Source organism: Drosophila bipectinata, chromosome XL (assembly GCF_030179905.1).
Source record: "Drosophila bipectinata strain 14024-0381.07 chromosome XL, DbipHiC1v2, whole genome shotgun sequence".
Taxonomy (NCBI): domain Eukaryota; kingdom Metazoa; phylum Arthropoda; class Insecta; order Diptera; family Drosophilidae; genus Drosophila; species Drosophila bipectinata.
In genome coordinates, this window is record NC_091734.1 from 23,923,316 (window position 1) to 23,944,187 (window position 20,872).

Consider the following 20,872-nt stretch of genomic DNA (forward strand, 5'->3'; position numbering starts at 1 on the left):
ACCAAAAAGATAAGACCTAAAATATTTAGTGGCCCAGACTATAGCCAGAAGCTCTTTTTCTATTGCTGAATAATTAATTTCGTGTTCATTAAGAGTTCTACTAGCATAACAAATAGGTTTATGATTTTGTGATAATACTGCGCCTAAGGCGACGTTGCTAGCATCTGTTGTTAGAGAAAATAGTTTTTCAAAGTTAGGGTAAATTAAAATTGGGTCTGATGTAATGAGAAGTTTTAATTTCTCAAATGCTTCTAAATATTCTTTATCTGATGAATTTATAGTTGAACCCTTCTTTAAGTTTACTGTCATGGGTTTTGCAATTTTAGCAAAATCAGGTATGAATTTTCTATAAAATCCACAGAGACCTAAAAATGATTTTATTTCTTTTTGTGTTTTTGGTATTGGAAATTTTTGTATTGCCTCAATTTTTTTGGGGTTTGGCTTTATTCCTTCTGTTGTTATTATATGTCCAAGGAATTCGGTTTCCTTTTTCATAAACTCACATTTGTCAAGTTAAAGTTTAAGATTAGCTTCTCGAAGTTTTGAAAACACCTTTTTTATAGACAATATGTGTTCCTCTAATGAAGTAGAAAATATAATTATGTCATCCATATAAACAAGGCAATGCTGGTACATTAAATCTTCTAATAAATTGTTCATGCAACGTTGGAAGGTTGCAGGCGCATTTTTCAGACCAAATGGCATTCGTGTATATTCGTAATGTCCATTTTTAGTTGAAAAAGCTGTTTTTGAAATAGAATTTTCATCCATTTGAATTTGATGAAAACCCTTGGCAAGGTCAATTGTTGTAAAATATTGACACTTTCCAAGTTTGTCAAGTATTTCATCCATAACTGGTATCGGATACTTATCATCAATAGTTATTTCATTCAGACTTCGATAGACTATTACTATTCGAAATTTCTTTTTCCCAGATGCATCCTCTTTCTTTGGGACTATCCATATTGGAGAACAATAAGGGGATTTCGATTTACGTATTATTCCCTGATTTATCATTTCTTTAATTTGGACTTCGACTTCTTGATCATGAGCTTGGGGGTATTTATAAGGTTTTTTGTAAATAGGATCTTCATGTTTGGTTTGGATTGAATGTTTGATAGCACTGGTAAAGGTCAAATTTTCACCTTCCCTATACTGGATATCACTAAATTCGAATAAAATGTTATTTAATTTAGTTCTTTCTTCTTCATTAAGATGATTTATTCGAAATTTATTATTTTCTTCCAAGTCATTATTAATTGCAAAATTAAAAGATATATCCTCAGATGAAGGTGGACTGAGATAATCTTCCAATGTTTCCATTTCGGAATTCCTGAAATCTTCGTGGTTATATATCATAGAAAAAACAAATCCGCTCAAAGTGACTGTTTCCTGTTTATAATTAATTATTGCTTCACATGCTTCTAAATACTCTCTTCCTATCAATATATCATATTTTTGGGAAAAATTGTGAATCCAAAATGGTTGGTCGATCGGACAAAGTTTACTTGATTTGAAATTTACGGACTTATTTAATTTAATTACACCATTAATTGTGTGCACTTCTGACGTTTTTAATGTTTGTGGGAAATTAAAATAATTTTCTTTTATTAGGTTGATTGAACTTCCTGTATCTATTACACATTTAAATGGGCGATTGTTAATAGTTATTCTGATGTAAGGAAATCCATTTCTTCTACTGGATCCGAGGCTATTTGATGAAAATTTTCGATTTCCATTTTAGATTGATCGCTTGAATATTCACCTCTGTCTTTTCACTGGTTTGTTAGAATTAGTACCTTGTAAAGAAGATGATGGCTGTTAATAATTAAAAGGATTCTGAGCTCTACCTTGATTTAAGTTTTGCTGCAATTCCTGTCGAAATTGTTGTTGATTGAAATTATTTGGTTGTCTATAGTTACTTTGCTGATTATAACTTTGTTGATTATTATTATTATAAAAGGAATTATTTCTTTGGAAATTATTATTTTTTTGATAATTTCTCCTATCTGTTCGTTTTGATTTGAATTATGTTGTGATTTAACTTTATCAGAACCAGAATCATAACAACCTTCTTGTTGTGCTACTTGTTTAAGTTTACTGACTGTAGTTATATCGTGCCTTGCTAATGTCATGAATAACCTGTCAGGAAGTTTTCTCATTATTACATCTTTTACAGTATTATTCATGGCATTATTATAAATCATTGTGTTTAAATTATTGTTTTCTAACGACAATTTGTTTGTTATGACAAATATTTTATATTCTAGAATCTAGATCCTCGACGAACTTACGAATGCTTCCATTGAAGGGGGTATTGTAGAGTCGTCTTAGTAATTCCTCGCATGGGGTTTAGGTTTTATATTCATCGATGAGAGCACTCCTTAGATCGGGCCAATTGGTTGCTGCTGATAGCTGGGACACTCGCTGTGCATCTCCTGATAATTGCATCTCAATTGCACTGAAGAATACAGCTATTTGACGCGGATCAGTTGACGAATACAAATTTAAAATGTATTCGATCCGTCTGATGAATGCACTTAATTCCCTGGTGCTTCCATTAAAATTGGGAACTTGCCTAATCTGGCTTAAAGCCTGATTAAGGTGTAGCTCGGAGAGTAACTGGATTTGTGCCACTGGTTCAGCCATTGTAATGTTTGTATTTCTTATTAATTTCGGTAGCGGTCACACTAAGAAAGCGGTCTACTAATTTATTTTAAGTTTTTGTGTTTTGTATATTTTTGGTAGCAGTCACACTTCGAAAAGTGGGCTACAAATTGAAATTAACACGTATGTTCTTTTGCGGATGTGAATAGCGATTAACACTCGCGATTAGTATTATAGCTGCAGTTGCATTAGCATAAAATACTTCAACAATGTTCTATGATCTCGATTGATCACTGGTCACTTTTACACATCCGGCTGCGCCAATTATATATCTTTTTCAAAATTAGATTAAAAAAAATATATTTTTATTTGAGTTCCGGTTTTGATACAGTGTGATTCTTTCAAATTGCTTAGAATTTCAGAACAACTGCTTAGGATGTTAGAATTTTAGAACTAACTTATCTTTAGGGCTCTAGGTCCTTTTTATAGCTACCCTTGCTGAAGCTTTTTGCAGATCAAAGCTCGGAAGAGAGGCTCTCTGAGAGAATAGATTGAGTCGGAACCTTTTACTTGAGGTGTCAGTTGACATGGAAGGCTTTGGGTCTCAATTAATCGAGGTGACAAGAAAATGTGAAGTGGGTTCCCATTTAAGAATGTTTTGATCTGTTTAGTTTTAATTCACTTAAAAGAAGTGAGAAAGATTTGAGTCGGGATTTCTGTTTATCCAAATATTGTTTTGGTTTTCAATCTGAAGTGACTTTTAGAAATTGGAAATCTGAAATGAGGTTGTTTTCACCCGAATTGAAATAATTAAATATTTATGTTTTTACAAAAATTGGAATGAGGCTATTTGCAGCTGCGTTACGAATTTCAATACAAAAGGCTTCAGCTTCGGTTTACAAAATTTACTGATATGCACTTAAGAAATTTTGTTGATATGTTACTATATATGTATATATATATATATATATATATACACATACATACATATATCTATATAAGTATATACATATATATATTTATAGAAGTAATATATACTTTTTATATAAATGAAAGGGAAGACATCATGACCTTTTTATAAATGTATTTGGGTATATAAGGACTTTATAGCTATGAATTTGCTAATTTTATTAGGAATGAAAGAGATGGCTGTATGGTTATGTCATTTTAAAATGTGTATGCAAATTATAAACAATAGCATAGACTCACTCTTAAACAAGAAAGGAAAGCTAACTTCGGGCGGAGCCGAATCTTCAAAAACACAAAAGTTGGGTCATTTCCGATCGTTCAGTTATATGGCAGCTATAGGATATAGTCGGCCGATCCTAATGAAATTTCGTAGGTTCGATCAACTGACCAAAAATAGAATCTGTACTAAATTCCAGCTTTCTATCTTCAAAAACACGAAAGTTGGGTCATTTCCGATCGTTCAGTTATATGGCAGCTATAGGATATAGTCGGCCGATCCTTATGAAATTTGGCATGTCGTATTATTTTGCCAAAAATAGCTCTCATGTCAAATTTGAACTCTCTAACTTAAAAAACACCAAAGTTATACCATTTCCGATCAATCAGTTATATGGCAGCTATATTTTCCGACCCTATAAAGTATATATATTCTTGATCAGGATCACCTCCTGAGTTGATATGAGCCGGATCGGCCGACTATATCCTATAGCTGCCATATAACTGATTGATCGGAAGATAGAAAGCTGGAACTTGGTACAGATTATATTCTTGGTCAGTTAATCCGACCTACCAAATTTCATAACGATCGGCCGACTATATCTTATAGCTGCCATATAACTGAACGATCGGAAATGGTTTTTGGTAAAAATTACCAACTTTGGTACTTTTGAAGATAGAAGCTTGAGACTTTTTTTAGATTTTGTATTGTAATAAATTAGATTATATATTCATATTCCCAAAGGATCGGCCAACTATATCCGATGTTTGCGACATATATCCGGTTTAAACTGCAAGGGTATATAAACTTCGGCTCCGCCCGAAGTTAGCTTTCCTTTCTTGTTTTTTTTTGAAAAAAATTTTTTTTTCATGAAATAAAAATAATTATATAATAATGAAATATGTTAATATAGTCTTTTATTTATTCATTATTTCTAAGCCAATCAATTAAAATTTTATCAAATTCTTCATTCATTAAACTTATATAATTATCATTTCCGTTATTTATTTCTAAAAATATTTGGTCATCGTCCGGGAAAGAAAATTCTGTTGATGATTTTTCCTCTCCCTCGGGGGTCTCCGGAATGAAGCACGGAGAAACTGGTATGTCGTCGTCGTCGAATTCCTCGAATATATTTTTTGAGAGTCCGGGGCATACGTTTTATCCTCGATGGTAGTTGCTGAATAATCCCATGTTGACGTCAATAAATCGTATATGGATGACAGAGAATCATCCTCTAGATTCTTAAAAAGCTCTTCATGGGTTTTCTCCCCAATACCAATTAATGATAAAAGTGCACCGCTCGATACACAAATATCACTAGGAGCTGGTTGGGTGTCCTCGAATATAATTTCTAACTCGCTCATATTTTTTGTATAAAAGAAAAAGCGTAAAAATTGCTTTGACCGGCAAGGCAAGATTTATAATAAAAATTTGATTCTTAATCTGATTATTTGATTAATAAATCTCAAAACCTATTGATGCTCGAAAACGGAAAACAGGTACTTGTATTTGAATGTATTGGTATCATCAATACATGTACATGAGTTAACGCATGAAAACCACCCCAATTTTCCACACATTTTCCGGTTAATGAATCGGGAAAACCAATCAGAAGAATCGAAAGAAAAGATAACGCTTAGAGCCTAGAGCCTACAGTAGGGAGTAAATAGGCAATCGGCTGATTTCTTGCGTCATATCCGTGTATGCATGCATATGTTGGTGGGAACGTAAATCCACAATCCAATATACACTCACATATACATGTATATACATACTACTAAAATTTTTCGGCCGCTTATACGCCGTTTGCCTAATTCCCTACAAATTCAACTGTCCACTTAAGATACCTGTCTAAGATTCAGGATCGTGAAAAAATAAATAAGATTCAGGATCGTGAAAAAATAAATAAAATTGATGAACAAAAAATAAAATGCTTCTTTACAAAAATTATATTCATGGTGCTGCAGTTCATTTAAAAATGTATTTTACTATAATTATTTTGTAATTAATTTAAAATTAATGATGAAGAACAAATAATTATTTAAAAAAAAATATCCAAAATTTTATTATGGTGTTGCATATCATTTAAAAGGATTTTTTACTCCAATTCTTTTTTTAATTAATTTTAAATTAACTCGGACTTATATAAAGAAATTTAATTTTATAATATAAAATATAATACAGAATTTTACAAGGAGTAAGTATATCACAAGAAAACCTTTTCGTGGAAAAGTGAAAATCCACCCTGAAGGGTCAAGAAAAAAAAAAGGAACCATTTGACCTGCTGCGATCCCTTTTTATCACTTTCTTGCAGGAGACATATTTATGTCAGGGTCGGATGAAAGGTCAATATGTATTTTTTATTTAGGATTATATATATATGTGAGTGTATATTGGATTGTGGATTTACGTTCCCACCAACATATACATGCATACACGGATATGACGCAAGAAATCAGCCGACTGCCTATTTACTCCCTACTGACCGGCAACCTTTATCCGATGTTTGCGATTTATATCCGCTTTTAACTGCAAGGGTATATCAACTTCGGCTCCGCCCGAAGCTAGCTTTCCTTTCTTGTTTTAAAAGCTCTTCGTCTAGTTCTAATATTGAGGCAAATAAAACAGTGCAAAAAAAAAAAAAAATTCACTTAAATTGCTAGCGTTCCGAAGCAGTAGTGTGCCTTCCCATTTCGCCTATTCTTTTCATTTACACGCTGTTACTCCCAAGCGCTCGTAAAATTGCACTGACTTGTTTTGGGAAAAGCTTTAGAACTTCAAACAATTTTCATAATTTTCCAATAAAATTGGTCCCGTTTTATTCAGGATTAATGAGACAATATTGATATGCGACAAAAATGATACCATTTTTTATTAGTTGTACCGAAAAAATGAAGTCACAATCCGAAAAACCCGACAAAAATGTCAGTTTTTTTTGTAAAATTTGTATCCTTTTTGTTAAAAATAATTGAAGATCCACTTTTTTTCAAAAGCTACAACATTTAACTATTGAAAAACGTCGGATTTTAAAATTCGCGTAATATTATGCGTTTAGGAATTTTTAAGAGCAAAAATGCCCCGAAAAACAGTTTTTTAACAATAACTAGAAAATTTGGGGGTGTCAAAATTTTTGTCGACCCCTTTTTTGTATGTACTTAACCAGCCCCACATCCTCTGATAGGTGATAGGGTGATCCCGGGTTTCTTTAGCAAACTCAATTGAGTAGGTCGATATTAGTGTAAATATAAAAAATTGAATTGGCGTTGCCACATCAAAACAGTAAACAGCTGATCTCGGGGTGTAAAAATAATTCATTTGATTTATTTTAACACCCCAAACATGGAGCGAAAATTCAAAGAGAAATATTAGAGAGAGAGAGAGAAAGAGAACAGCTGTTCAGTATTACCCTTTTCCTAAATTTTTTTGGTCACACTAGCTCGGTAGCCAAATAAAGAGCGATTTCGCTAGCAAACGTGTTACAGCGGATTTTCGTCGTCAGAGTACTAGGCTTAATATAGAAATCTATTATAAATGTGTTATGATGCAGCCCATAAATAAATGCATTTATGGATAGCTTGCACTTTTCTGAAACAAAAATTCGCCAGATCGTGAAAAGGCGGTACCGTCGGGACATTTTGGAAACTGTTGTGCTTTCTTGGGCCCAGCAGCACTTTGGTGATACGGAGGAGAGGTTTGATAATAACAAGATTTGAAACATCGATGTTTTTTAAAAAAATGTTTATAACATCGAAATTTTCGATGTTTTGGAGCGAAAACATCGATACTAATCGATACATCGAAAAAATTTTAAACAAAATAAAAATTTATTCAAGTTTTATCAGAGTTTTAAAATAAAGTAACAAATAATTAAAGTTGAGATCAAAGTTTCTATTCATAAAAAGTAATTTGTCTACTACGGTAGGCTTCAGCGAGCACCTCCAATCTGAAATGAGCTGTCCCGCCTCTCTGAACATACGCTCGGAGTCGCGAGAAGTGGCTGGAACGCACATATGCTTCCTGATAATAAATTTATACGCAGCTATTGGTACTTACCTTTTTCTCACTCTTTTTTATTGTAAAAAAAAATGATAGGAAAATTTTCAATTCAACCATCGATGTTAAACAAAAATATCGATGTTTATATGGATACTAAAAATTATGCATCGATGTTGGGTATTTTTTTCAAACATCGATACATCGGTAAAACATCGATGGATCGTCAAGCCTCTAATACGGAATGGACGTTTCAACATGATTCAGCTCCAGCCCATAGAGCCAAATTGACTCAGGATTGGTGCAAAGCCAATTTTCCGGACTTTATCACATCCAGGGCCACCTTACTCGCCAGATCAATACCATTATCGGAAGAAGACCTGCGGCCCATTGTGTTAAATTTCCAGAAACGTTTAGGGCTCTGCATCGCAGCCCAAGGAAGCCACTTTGAAACCGGCTGAATATAACATATGATAACACAATACCTATTTAATAGTTGTGTATCTCCATTGCAACAAATTCGAGCGGCGATTTTTTTTAAGAACCAAACTTTTAAAGGAAATTATTTAATTAACGGCAATAATTTAGATCTCATAATAAACCAAAATAATAACAAGTGCCTGAAAAATTGTAAACAAGGTAAACAAGTCAATCAGCTGTTTTAGTGTATTCACACTCCCCTAAATCGTTCCATCGTTAAAACAGGCATGCACAAGACTCTTGCAGAACAACAAAAACTTAAAGCAATCAGCCTTTTAAGTGACCCCGACTGAAATATACCCTGTTCCTATCTCAGTAAATTAATTTTTAATGATTCGTAAAAACATATACAAGTATATACAAAACATTTATTGCTAACACTTAGTCTCATCCCTAAAAAAAAAATGTAAGATGTATGCTGAAAAATTAAAATATATAATATAACAAATAATACTATATTATTTCTTTCGTTATTTCACCAAATAACGAATACCCAAATTTTGTTAGGGTAGCAAGCCTGAAAAGTTAGAAAAATCTAAATTTTATGCGCTGGCTTCAAATGCGCTTACTCGCTCTGGGTCCTAAAATTTTATGCGCTGAATGTGTGCCACGCATACATGCATGCAACGATCAATCCAAGCGCAGGCCAACCTTCTTCATCGCGCTGCTTTCAGAGACTGAGAAACACTCTCTGTTTCTTTGAGAATGAGAATAGAGAATAGAGAATGAGATGTTTCAATGAGAATAGAGAGTAAGATTTCGCTCTGGGGCCTGTCGCAAGAAATTTTTGCGCCAATTTTCGTTGTTTGAAATGGGTTGTTATATGCTGTATGGTTAGTGCTTAAGTCCTCATTATAGACATGATGTCAAAACGTCAGGAGGAAGGGCTGTGTAGCTGTGTTTGAAGCCTTCTAAAGTACCTGTAGCTGCAGCTTTCTGGTATTCGCACCAAGACTCTTCACCTATTTGACATTTCTCGTGCTATGGGTTCTCGTCAGTTGAGCTATAGGTATAATAAATACCCGAAACCAATATACTATGTTTACAAGTAACTGCTTTTTACCAAAACGATCAACGCTCTTTCCTGTACATTGCCCAATTAGAGAAGAAACACCAAACAACAAAGAAAATCTTCTTATCTTCCACGTTCCATCGCCCAAAAAAATCCACTCTAAGGTTTTTTCTAGGTCATTTGTCTCAGACATTGCTTTATTTCTTCTTCGGCAGCTGAAGAAAAGAATTCAGTAGAAAAACTTTTTGTAGAAGTACAGGGTGGTCCACGTAGCGGTCACTTTTTGAACTAATAGTTATTTGGGGAACGTCACCACATATGTCAGTCGCATATTGATAGTTGTTCAGTATATCAACTCCGGTTTACGAAATGGAACGCCTCTTGAACGAACAACGCTGGGAAATTTTAAAATTTTACTTCCAAAGTAACGAATCAGATTTGGACGAAAAATCATTTTTTCGGACGAGGCGCATTTCCATCTTGGCAGCTATGTTAATAAGCAAAACTGCCGTATCTGGGGTACAAAAAACACTTATGTGATCGTGGAGAAACCAATGCATCCCGAACGAGTGACTGTTTGGTGCGGATTATGGGCTGGTGGTATCATTGGGCCGTTTTTCTTCAAAGACAGTGCGGGAAGAGCCGTCACGGTTAATGGCGAGCGCTACCGAACCATGATAACCGATTTTTTGTGGCCTATTATCGACCAAATGGACGTGGAAGACAATGGCGCACCGTGCCACACAAGCAATGCTATATTCGATCTACTGCGCGACAAGTTCGACGAACGCGTTATTAGCCGGCGCGCCGAGGTCGCTTGGTTGCCTCGTAGCTACGATTTGACGCCATTGGACTATTATCTCTAAGGTGCCGTTAGGGATAAATGTTATTCCAAGAATCCACAAACAATTAAGGACCTGAAAGCCGAAATCGGCGAAGTTATTGGCCAGATACAGCCCCAAACGCTCGAGAACGTCCTCAAAAATTGGTCTAATCGCATCGGCTACTGCCACGCCAGCCGCGGCAGCCACATGAATAATGTTGTGTTCCTTCATTAAACCGGAAGAATTAAGCTTCACAATGAAAAAATCAGAATTAAAAAATAATTGACGCGTTTTCATTTTATAGCCATTTCAAAAGGTAATTTTGAATTGGCGCACCCTGTATATCGCAAGCATCAAATATAGTGGGCCGAACCTTATGGGAATAGCAGAATAAAACCAATTTATTGGATTAATATATATAATAAAATGTTTGAAATTCTTTCTAGCAAAGTTGGTATTTTTACCTGATACCATTTCCGATCAATCAGTTATATGGCAGCTATGGGATATAGTCGTTGCGGTGATTGATCTCGTTACCGGAAGCTACTTTGTTGATGAGCAGTACTTTGACCCTTTTAAACAAGAAGGAAATTGCTATTGCTGCAAGTCCCGTGATTATTATGGAACCAATTAAAAAATCGGCTGTATGCGATGTGGTTTTCAAGAGTTCCAAGGTTTTCGAATAGTTGATGTTTAGCTCTTTGATCAATTCCAGTGATAGCTTCTCTTCTATCTTTCGAATGGTCATCTCTATTTGGAGAATGGCTGGCATCGGGTGATAGTGCACCGGGTTTTTGTTGGTGAAGGTCTGTCCATCAATATTAATTGTAGAATTGCTGAAGTTGATAACGAAGGTTCCGTTGAGACTTGTGGATGTTCCATTTATTTCTACGTTGCCAGAGAATTTGTTGAGAAGAATTACACCAAGTGCGAGTTCATCAATAATTGGAATGTGTTGGTTGTTGATTTGAGTGCAGGTGGAGGGGCGACTTTTTAATAAATTTGGTAGGCAAGAAGAATTACTTATGTCTATCATATTTCTATTTTTACAAATTGTTAATTCATTATAATTGTTTGTAGGGCGGCAACAAGCAAAAGCTTCCAGAAATGGGGGTGGAAAAAATAAGTCGGGGGCGTCTTCAGTAATTTCCAAAAGAAACGCGTTCAGCTTTATTGGGCTGCTTACATCGAATACTGACTTAAAAACTAGTACCAAAAGAGACGATCGACGACAACCAACGAGCGAGAGAGAGGGCACAGAGGGGCGAGTTTGGATGCGCGACGATAGGGTGGGCGCAGCGACCGCGTCCTGCGAGGGCCCTCGAGGAGAGGCGGAAAGTTGCCTAGGCGCGGATGACGCGGGCGGAAGAGCGGTGGACGGCACCCGATGAGTGACGGACGACAGCAGTGGAGCGCTTGACGACTGCCAGCCAGTGGCGGAAGAATGCCGAGGAGTTGCCGACGAGCGCCGGGAAGTCGATGGCCGTGGATCGGCTTGTGAGTGCCGGAAACTGGCGGACGAAGGCCGAGAAGTACCCGAACCGTGCCGGGAGTTGGCGGACGACAGCCGACGAGAAAGCGAGATACCCCGTGTACTGTGACCGTGCTCCTCGGTCACAAGGTGCAGCAGCGTGTGGTGATCCTGACCACACGTCTTACAGCCGTCCCCACGCTGACAGGATCCGTCGGAGTGCTCGTGGGCCAGGCAGCTCGAGCAATACCGGTTCACGAGAACCTCTCGGAGCCGCTTCTCGGCACTTAGGCGTAGGAAGCGCCGACACTTCTTCAATGGATGGATCCCATTGCAGACTCGGCATCGGTAGGATTGCACACCTCGAGTACATCTGCTCTCCAGTGACTGGGCGTTGCGTGGGCTTGGCGACATAGTGCTGAATATGACCTTGGAATCCACTGAGTCACTAAGGCTGCGGGCAACTCGTGTGGAAAAAACAGACACGCTGCGGGGGTTGGCTGGAGATAATGGGCCTGTCAGCACCCATCCAAAAATGGTCTCCTGACCGAGAAGCGACCCGCAGATGTTAGCCTTGGAATTACCGAGGAGAATGGACGGAAGAATGTCAGCTCCTAATAACACATCGACTTGGGAGCTCTCAAAGAAGTTGGGGTCCACCAGGGTAATATTGGGTAGCCCCTTGAGACGATCTCACGAAATCGGATATGATGGCAGATTTCCTGCCAACTGCGGAAGAACGTAAGCCGCAGTCTCTAATTGTAACCCGGGTCTTGACGGCGACCGAATAGAGAAATGGCACAATTTAGTAGACTGCGCGGAAATGGTTTGATTAAGGCCGGAAACTTGGGCTTGAATCGTCTTGAAGGGAGGCTTGACGAGGTTGAACAGTCGTTCCGTTATGAACGTCGCTTCGGAGCCTGAGTCTATCAGTGCTCGTGCTTGGACGGTGCCCCCCAAATGGCACACGTTGATACGGGCCGTGCCCAGTAGGACGGCTCCTGACCCGGAAGCGAAACACACCTGCACATTCGACTGATCCTCGGGGCCGTTTGTTGACGTAGGCGGACTTGTAGCGGTAAGCTGCGTAGGCGGACTTGGAGCGGTTGCGAATGGATTGCCGCGCTATCCATTGGGCGCTCGTGCAGTCTCGCAGCTGGTGCCCTCGGGCAAAACAGTTTAAACATAACTGCTTCCTCTTTATGTAGTCAGAGCGCCCATTTACATCCATTTCTAGGAAACGCGGACATAAGCGAATGGGGTGGTCCTCCCTCGAACAGAGATCGCAGCCCTTTTGGCCCGGAACCACTCGAGTATCGTATGAAGTGAGCCTCCGAGCAGGGGCAGTAGGAAGTCCCGACCTTGGCGGAAATTGCACGGAGCCACTAGGCCTGACGTCGTCGATGGCCTCCAGAGTGCGATGGCGCTCTGTCAGGAAGTTATCTAATTCCTTCCATGTTGGAATCTCGGCCTTATTATGTACGGATTGCTCCCACATAGAAAGTGTGACCTTGGGGAGCTTTGACGAAATCATAAATACAAGGAGACAGTCCCAAGCCTCAACATTAACGGAGGACATTTCTAGGGCTGTCAAACAACTCTGAATGGTAGCTTGCAGCTCCTTCAGCGCGACCCCGGACTCTTGAGAAATAGACTGGATGTTGAAAAGGATCTTCAACTGGCTGTTGACCAATAGCCGCCGGTTCTCAAAGCGGTCTGTGAGGCTTTTCCATGCGGCGACAAACCCCTCATGGGTAAGCGGAGCCTTAGAAACAATGGCGTGGGCGTCACCACTTGTTTTGGACAGTAAGTGGAACAACTTCTTTACCGGGGTGAGCCGCGAGTTTTGATGTAAATGGCCGTAAACAAGTCTCTGAAGGTGGGCCACCGAAGATAATCACCCGCGAAGACCTCGGTATCCACCGAAGGTAACCGGCAGCCTGTAGGCGCGGGCGTGTGGACATTGACGGGAGTCTGAGTGGATTGGGAAGCAATTTTCTCCCGAAGCTGGGCAATACATCTCGAATAGACGGAGTAACAGTAGCTGTACTTCGCTTCCTGCACTGTCGAGGCGGCCGCATTGTCGTCGGACACGGCTAGCAAATCGGAACAGCTCTCATAGCTCTTCTCCACCTTCTCCCTTAGTGCCCGAATTTGGTCCCGATGGACTTCGCACATATATTGGGAGCCTATTTCCGTTTCTGGGGCGCCCGGAGTACTTATGTTAGCCTCAAATTGGCTAATTCGATCTGTTGTGGCGATGAACTTTTTCAACGCCACTTCGACCGCACTTGGAGCCATTTTCGCAACGGAGCGAGTCTGCTTCTGTGAAGGACCGGGGGTTGTATTGACGGATTTGTCACTCTTTGCCCTTGGACTAGCACTGGTAGCCTTAGGCTTCAAAAGAGGCGTCCGCGGAGATGCGGATTGAGATCTGTCCAGACGGATGGCTGGGATCGAACGCGGCTTTTTGTCGTCTCCCGTGGGCATACTCAGAGTCCAATTCGCTGGTCAGCGCTTGTCGACTGACTCGCGCAACAGGTGCCTCGTACGAAGTGGTGGCCGGTCGCACTAATGTGATGAGAACGGTGAGATCGCGGATGAAAGGCAATTACAAGGAGCAAGTGCGAACTAGTGGCGCCGATGTGGAAAGTAAAGTCTTGTGCGGCACAATTCGAATGTGGAAAGAAAAACTTCAGGCACCAAAAAAAAACCCAAAAGGAGACGAGGTTTGCTCGGTTTGTAGGCGGATGTTGCCTGATGCGGAGTAGAAGCAGCGTTGGAGGCACGGAAAATGGAAAAAGTACCGGAAAATTCGTGCTTGTTCGGAAAAAAGTGATGACGGTCTAAATATGTATGTATATTTCGACTTGTGTGGTTCGTACTGAATTTAATATATGGTACACTGATATATTAAATTCTTAACGATTTTTGAATTTGCGGAGCCGGAAGGTGGACTTAACTTTGGCTTGAATCTTAATTGAAAATCTTAATTTTTAATCAATTGAGGTTAATTATCACGAAGCTGTACAGGGTGAAGGCACCCTGTACGTACCTCAAAGAAAAATAAACAGAACCGAAAAACACAACACGGCTAGGTCGAGAATTTAAGCGACACAATCACGGATTTGTAGTGAAATGGCGGTTTATAATTGTTGGTTTTAGAAAATGTTAATTTTTTTTTTTAATTTTATCGGCTATATATTTCCTGAAATTGGAGGCAGAAAATATTTGGAAATATATGGACATGCATGCAAGTAGGGCAAGGGCATGTGGGGCATATGATGGTACAGTAGAGCTTCGATAAGTGGACTGTATATGTTAAATTTTATCGGTTATATATTTCCTGGAATTGAAGGCAGAAAATATATGGACATGCATGCAGGTACGGATATATGTAAGGGCATGTGGGCATATGTTGGCACAGTGGAGCTTTGATAAGTGGACTGTATAATCGGGGGAACAGAAAAGTTATGTGGTGTAAAAAATGACACTGATTGAGGAAGATAAAAACAAATATTACGACAGCGGCGGACTGTTCGGTGAATTTGCAAATTCCGGAACAAATTCACACCGGTGGCCAATATTAATTATGCCTTCTTTTTGTCACCACACAATTTCACTGTTCACTTGCGAATTTTTCGCGGATTTATTGTATGTATGTATGTATGTATGTATGTGGATGCACATATGCCTCGACCGTTGGCAAGCGAATGGATAACGGAGAGGCCGAAAACGGCGAGGAATATGAGCAGCACACAAAACGGAGACGGATGGAAAAAATTTGCAGAATTTTAAGATTATTATAGATTATTAGAAAATCTCAACCTGCCGTTGTGTCGGAAAACTCGGACTTGGAGTTGACACGGAGGGAAAAACAATCTTGCAGCAGTGTGAACGAAATTTAATGTTCGGATCACTGCTGAAGACCGGCAGAGAGATGGGGACGGAAAAATGTACTTATCTTTTGGCGGAACAATGCCGAGAACTGCTGGCAGAAGAAAATCCAGGAATGATCCGTCTCGAAGGACCAATGTTTGTAGGGGGGCGTTGTTGCCGCAAAAGCTTCCAGAAATGGGGGTGGAAAAAATAAGTCGGGGGCGTCTTCAGTAATTTCCAAAAGAAACGCGTTCAGCTTTATTGGGCTGCTTACATCGAATACTGACTTAAAAACTAGTACCTAAAGAGACGATCGACGACAACCAACGAGCGAGAGAGAGGGCACAGAGGGGCGAGTGTGGATGCGCTCTTCAGCGCGGGTGCGCTCTTTAGCGCGGGTGCGCTCTTCAGCGCGGATGCGCTCTTCAGCTGAGCGGCACCACGGCCCCTCACCTAAACAATAATTATTACATTTGGAACTTTTTGCAAAAAGTTTTCCTTTACATCTTTTTTTTTTTTTTTTTTAACGTTGCTTTTATTTCTTGAATCTTCTCTTTGCGAGACTAACAAGAGGTGTATCAAATCTTATATTTTTAACTTAACTAACAGTCATATTGACTGATACGAAGTTAGACGGCCCTAAAAATCGATTGCTGGGTTGGGAGGTCGTTGCGTCTAAGGCGGGATACGCTAGAAACCCCGAGATCCCCGAGCGAGAAAATTTGGGTGCGAAGACAGTTTTTCTTTGTATGACTCTTTTTGCTTCTGGATTTCGTCTTTCACTGCGAGGATGCCCAGATCCCGGTGGATGTTTTCGTTGCGAACATACCAAGGTGCCCCTGTGATAGTTCTCAAGATTTTTGATTGTGCGCGCTGTATGATGTCTATGTTGCTGCTGCTCGCGTTCCCCCACAGCTGGGAGCCATACGTCCAGATTGGCTTTAGGACTGAATTGTACAGTAGTAACTTGTAGTCCAGGCACAGTGGCGAACGTGAGTTTATGATCCAGTGGAGGCTGCTGGCTTTCAGCCAGGTAAGTCGTCTATCAAGGTGAACGCCAAGGTACGTTACGTCGTTAGCTTGAGGGATCTGCATACCGTTTAGTAAAAGCGGAGGGCATGTTTGTCTATTAAGAGTAAACGTTATATGTTTACACTTTTGTTCTTTTATTTTAATGCGCCAGTCGGACAGGCACCTTTCCACTATTGTGAGATGATTAGCCAGTTGGGTTGTTGGCTGCGTTGGGCATCTGGAGCGACTAAGGATAGCGGTATCGTCGGCAAACGTTGAGGTTGTTAGTTGTGCGCTCGTAGAAATATCCGCAGTATACAAAACATATAGACACGGGCCGAGTGCGCTTCCTTGCGGAACTCCAGCTTCGATGGTGTAGTCGCCCGAAGTAGCTGCGTTGCATCTCACTGAGAATACCCTATTGTAGAGGTATGATTCCAGTAGCTTGTGGGTGTATGTTGGCAAATACGATTTAATTTTGTGCATGAGTCCAATGAGCCAAACTCGGTCGAAAGCTTGAGATACGTCGAGGAAAATAGCGCTGCAGTATTCTCGCTGTTCGAAGGTTGAGCGTATTTCGGATGTTAATCTGTTCAATTGTTCGATGGTTCCATGGTTTCTTCGAAAGCCAAATTGGTGTGCCGGGATGATATTGCAAGCTTCCAGATGTGGTATTATGCGAGTTAACAAGCATTTTTCAAACAATTTAGACAAACAAGATAGAAGGCTTATTGGTCTTTATGATGACGGAATTGTGTGGTCTTTTCCAGGCTTCGGTATCATTATAATGATGGATTTCTTCCACTTTTTTGGGAAATAGCCAAGATTAATGATTCCATTAAATAGTTTGCAGACGACCTCTTTAGCGCATTTTGGAAGTTCGGGGGTCAATTTTTGGGGTCAATAGGTCACCACCGGGAGCCTTTTTTGGTTTTAGCCCTCTTATGACTTTTTCGATTTCGTTCGGCCGGAATGAAGGTGCGGCTGGCTGAGGGGAGGACTCTGGCTGAATTTCTGGCAGGAGGAATGAATTTGAGGCTGGGTTTGGCTGGAAGACACTTTGGAGATGTGTGGCGAATGTTTCAGCTCGGTCTTTGTCGCTGCGAGCCCAGCATCCCGAAGAGTTTCTTATCGGGGTGGTCGTTTCAATTGGGCGCTAAGATTTGGGTGGGCCCTCCACAGGGGGTACTTTGTGCTTGTTGGCGAGAGATTCTGGATGTACCTCAGCTGTGCATTTTCTTACTGTTGGTGAAGAGCCTGGTCGAGTGATCGGGTTGCTTCCTTATGGCGTTGCTTTGAAGCTGGTGATCTGCTATTCTGCCAATCACGACGCGTGCGCCTCTTTTCTCGCACGAGCTGTTCGATTAGCTGATTAGATTTGAAGTATTTGCTTCGGTCTACTTCTTTCCCATGTGGAGTAGAGATTTTAGCTGCCGCAACGAGTACTTCTTCCGGGGCGCTCGTAGTGTAGTCGATGTCCGATTCCATGCTAAATTCCGGGGCGAGTTCTATGTGGGCAGTCACGTACTTTTTTTTTAGCCATATCGTTTTTGGTGTCGTCAGGCTGAAGGGGTGTTCGGTTTTTTCTGGGCTTTGAAGAAGCGTTAGAAGCACAGGCGAGTGGTGTGATGATAAGTCCGAGACTTCTTTGGTACTTATTAGATTGCGAGGTATGTTTTTTGTCACTGAAAAATCAATAAGGTCTGAGAGCTTTAGCGAGTCTGTTGGCCAGTATGTGGGACCTTCAGGGGAAACGTGGTCCAGTTTATTTTTCACATTTAGAATTGCATTGTACAATTGTCTTCCTTTCGGAGTCACTAGACGTGATCCCCAGTGCGTATGTTTGGCGTTGTAGTCTCCTGCGGCTATAAATCGATCCCCAAGTGAATTATAGAAGTCCATAAATTGTCCTTCCGAGATTGAGAAACGAGGAGGGCAGTAAACGGCAGCGATTGAAAGGATTCCGTTGCTTGACTGAATTTGTATCGATGTGGCCTGCAAGAAGTTTGTTGCAAACTTTTTGTGAAAATGGTGTTTCATGCGTTCTCTGATTAGAACTCCAGTTCCGCCGTGGGCTTTCCCATCTGGATGATCTGTGTGGTAGATTGTGTAGCCTCTTATTTGAAAGTTGTATTTGCTTGTAAGATGCGTTTCCACCAGTAGCATAACGTCAATATGGTTTTCGGTCAAGAATTGTGACAATTCTAGTTTATGCCGTGAGACACCATTGGCGTTCCACATTGATATTCGTAGCGCCTGCATAGATTATTTAGACTGTTGTGCTACGAGCAGCTGTATCACCATGTTCTGGTTTTGAACAAGCGTTTGCATGGTCGTTTTCATGAATGACATAAGCTCCATCATACTTTGTTGGAGGGTAAGCATCATAGTTTACGTTTTGCTGTGTGGCTGTTCTGGGGCTATTGAGTGCTTTCAGAGTTAGGCTGAATTGGAATTTCCCTTCCAGATTCCCTTCTATTCCCTTTACTACCATTGTAGGCCCTTACTGCTTTTCAGCTGGTACGTGTAATAGTTTTTCTGTACAGTGTCCAGATTTTGGACACGATTCGGAAGTGCTCTTCAGTATTGGTATGCACCTTTGTTTCATGGATGTTCCCTTTGATAAGCGGAAGAACATGAAAGTTGTCACCGTTCCCGATCAACGACGCAATTTTGTTGAACGGGGTACTCGAGCTATTCTCCCTAATATAGATTGGAGGGGGATTGGGTTTTTTTGCGGTGTCTTGGGCTGGTTGGTTTTCCTCAACCTCCGACAGTAGGGCAAATCTGTTATTAGTGGATCTGTCTGGTTCTTTATCGATATTCAGGACACGGTTAATTTTTGTTTTGTTGCCTGCCGGATTACTCTGCGGGCTAAGCTTGCGCTTAATTTGGATGTAGCGATCCATTCCAGTCTGTTTGGCCGTTACCGCTTTGGCACTTTCCGAGGTTGTTGTTTTTGTACTCGCTGTAGTCGTTGACGTCGCGGTACTTTGAGTTGCAGAGGTGTTCGCTGTTGTTGCAGAAGTTGTAGCGCCGCTAGTTGCTGGTGCGAAATTTGTTTCCGATATTGTAGAGGGGGTTTTACACAGCGAACTCCATGACGCAGGAGTCGGAGTGAGCAGAGCGGGTGAGCAAGACAGTGCCCTTTGGGATTCAGCGGTCAGTAGAGCCGGGTTGCTCTTAATTGCCGATTTTTCCATTTCGGTATCGCGGGTTGAAAAGTAAGAGTAGAAGCCGTTTCTTTGGTTCACTGAACTTCTACGCTCGTTCTTTTGGTCGTTGCTCAATGAGCTCATTGCGTGGCTCTTACTTTTTTTTTGAACAATGCACTAGTTTTGGTTTAGCACATCACAACTGTTATAAAAAGCTTGTCTGTCGCTTTTAATAAATTGTAGTTCAGCGTCTTTTCGCTTATATTGGGTTACCCCAGTTTTTTGATTAGCTGTATTATGGTGCAGTTTTCCCGGAGCTCGGACAAAGCACGTCCGCTCAGTTCGGTAGTTAAACTTAAACTCCTTTTCATCTGATTTCATTTTCGTTTTGGATTTTGTTAACATATTGACCAAATTTTATTGGTTTGATTAAAAGTTCTTCACAAAGGTTGGTGTCGGTTATGGGAATTTTAATAATGTAAATAAGTGTTGCCCCATTGCTTGCTGCGCTTACTTCTGCTTTTTTCATGGCTTCTTCAAAATTAGTTTATGGTAACTGGTCTTGATCTAAAGTTTTTATAACTTCATTTACCTCTTCAGCTCCTAATATCTGTGTGTTACTAATATTTGACAACTGATCTGTCTATAAGATCTCTTAACGATGCGTGTACTTTGTCTGCTTTTTGGCAACAAAACAAAAGCGTAACAAAATGGAATGCTTCTCAAACGAACAACGCTGGAAAATGGTAAAATTTTACTTCCAAAGTAACGAATCAGATTTGTACGAAAAATCATCTTCTCAGACGAGGCGCATTTTTATCTTGGCAGCTATGTTAATAAGCAAAACTGCCGTATCTGGGCAACGGAATTGTGATTGTGGAGAAACCAATGCATCCCGAACGAGTGACAGTTTGGTGCGGATTATGGGCTAATGGTATCATCGGGCCGTTTTTCTTCAAAGACGACAGTGCGGGAAGAGCCGTTACGGTCAATGGCGAGCGCTTCCAAGCCATGGTAACCGCTTTTTTATGGCCTATTATCGACAAAATGGACCTGGAAGACATTTGGTTTCAACAGGATGGCGCACCGTGCCACACAAGCAATGCCACAATCGTGCAAGAAGTTCGGCGAACGCGTTATTAGCCGGAGCGCCGAGGTCGCTTGGTTGCCTCGTAGCTACGATTTGACGCCATTGGACTATTATCTCTGGGGTGCCGTTAGGGATAAATGTTATTCCAAGAATCCACAAAC

General features: G+C 40.4%; 1 protein-coding gene across 4 annotated transcripts in view; it reads left to right on the top strand.

The window, feature by feature from the left end:
* The window catches only part of LOC108118554 (protein Tob1-like), a 463,756-nt gene that overhangs the window by 357,936 nt on the left and 84,948 nt on the right, over nucleotides 1-20,872 (top strand). Inside the window, exon 4 of one of the 4 annotated variants that reach the window (XM_070280419.1) lies at nucleotides 20,222-20,243. The exons of the other annotated variants lie outside the window; for them this stretch is intronic. Within the exon in view, the coding sequence (XP_070136520.1) occupies nucleotides 20,222-20,228 (7 nt within the window). The 3' untranslated portion in view covers nucleotides 20,229-20,243. Of the gene's footprint in view, nucleotides 1-20,221; nucleotides 20,244-20,872 lie in introns of those variants that run through there. 4 annotated transcript variants of the gene reach the window in all.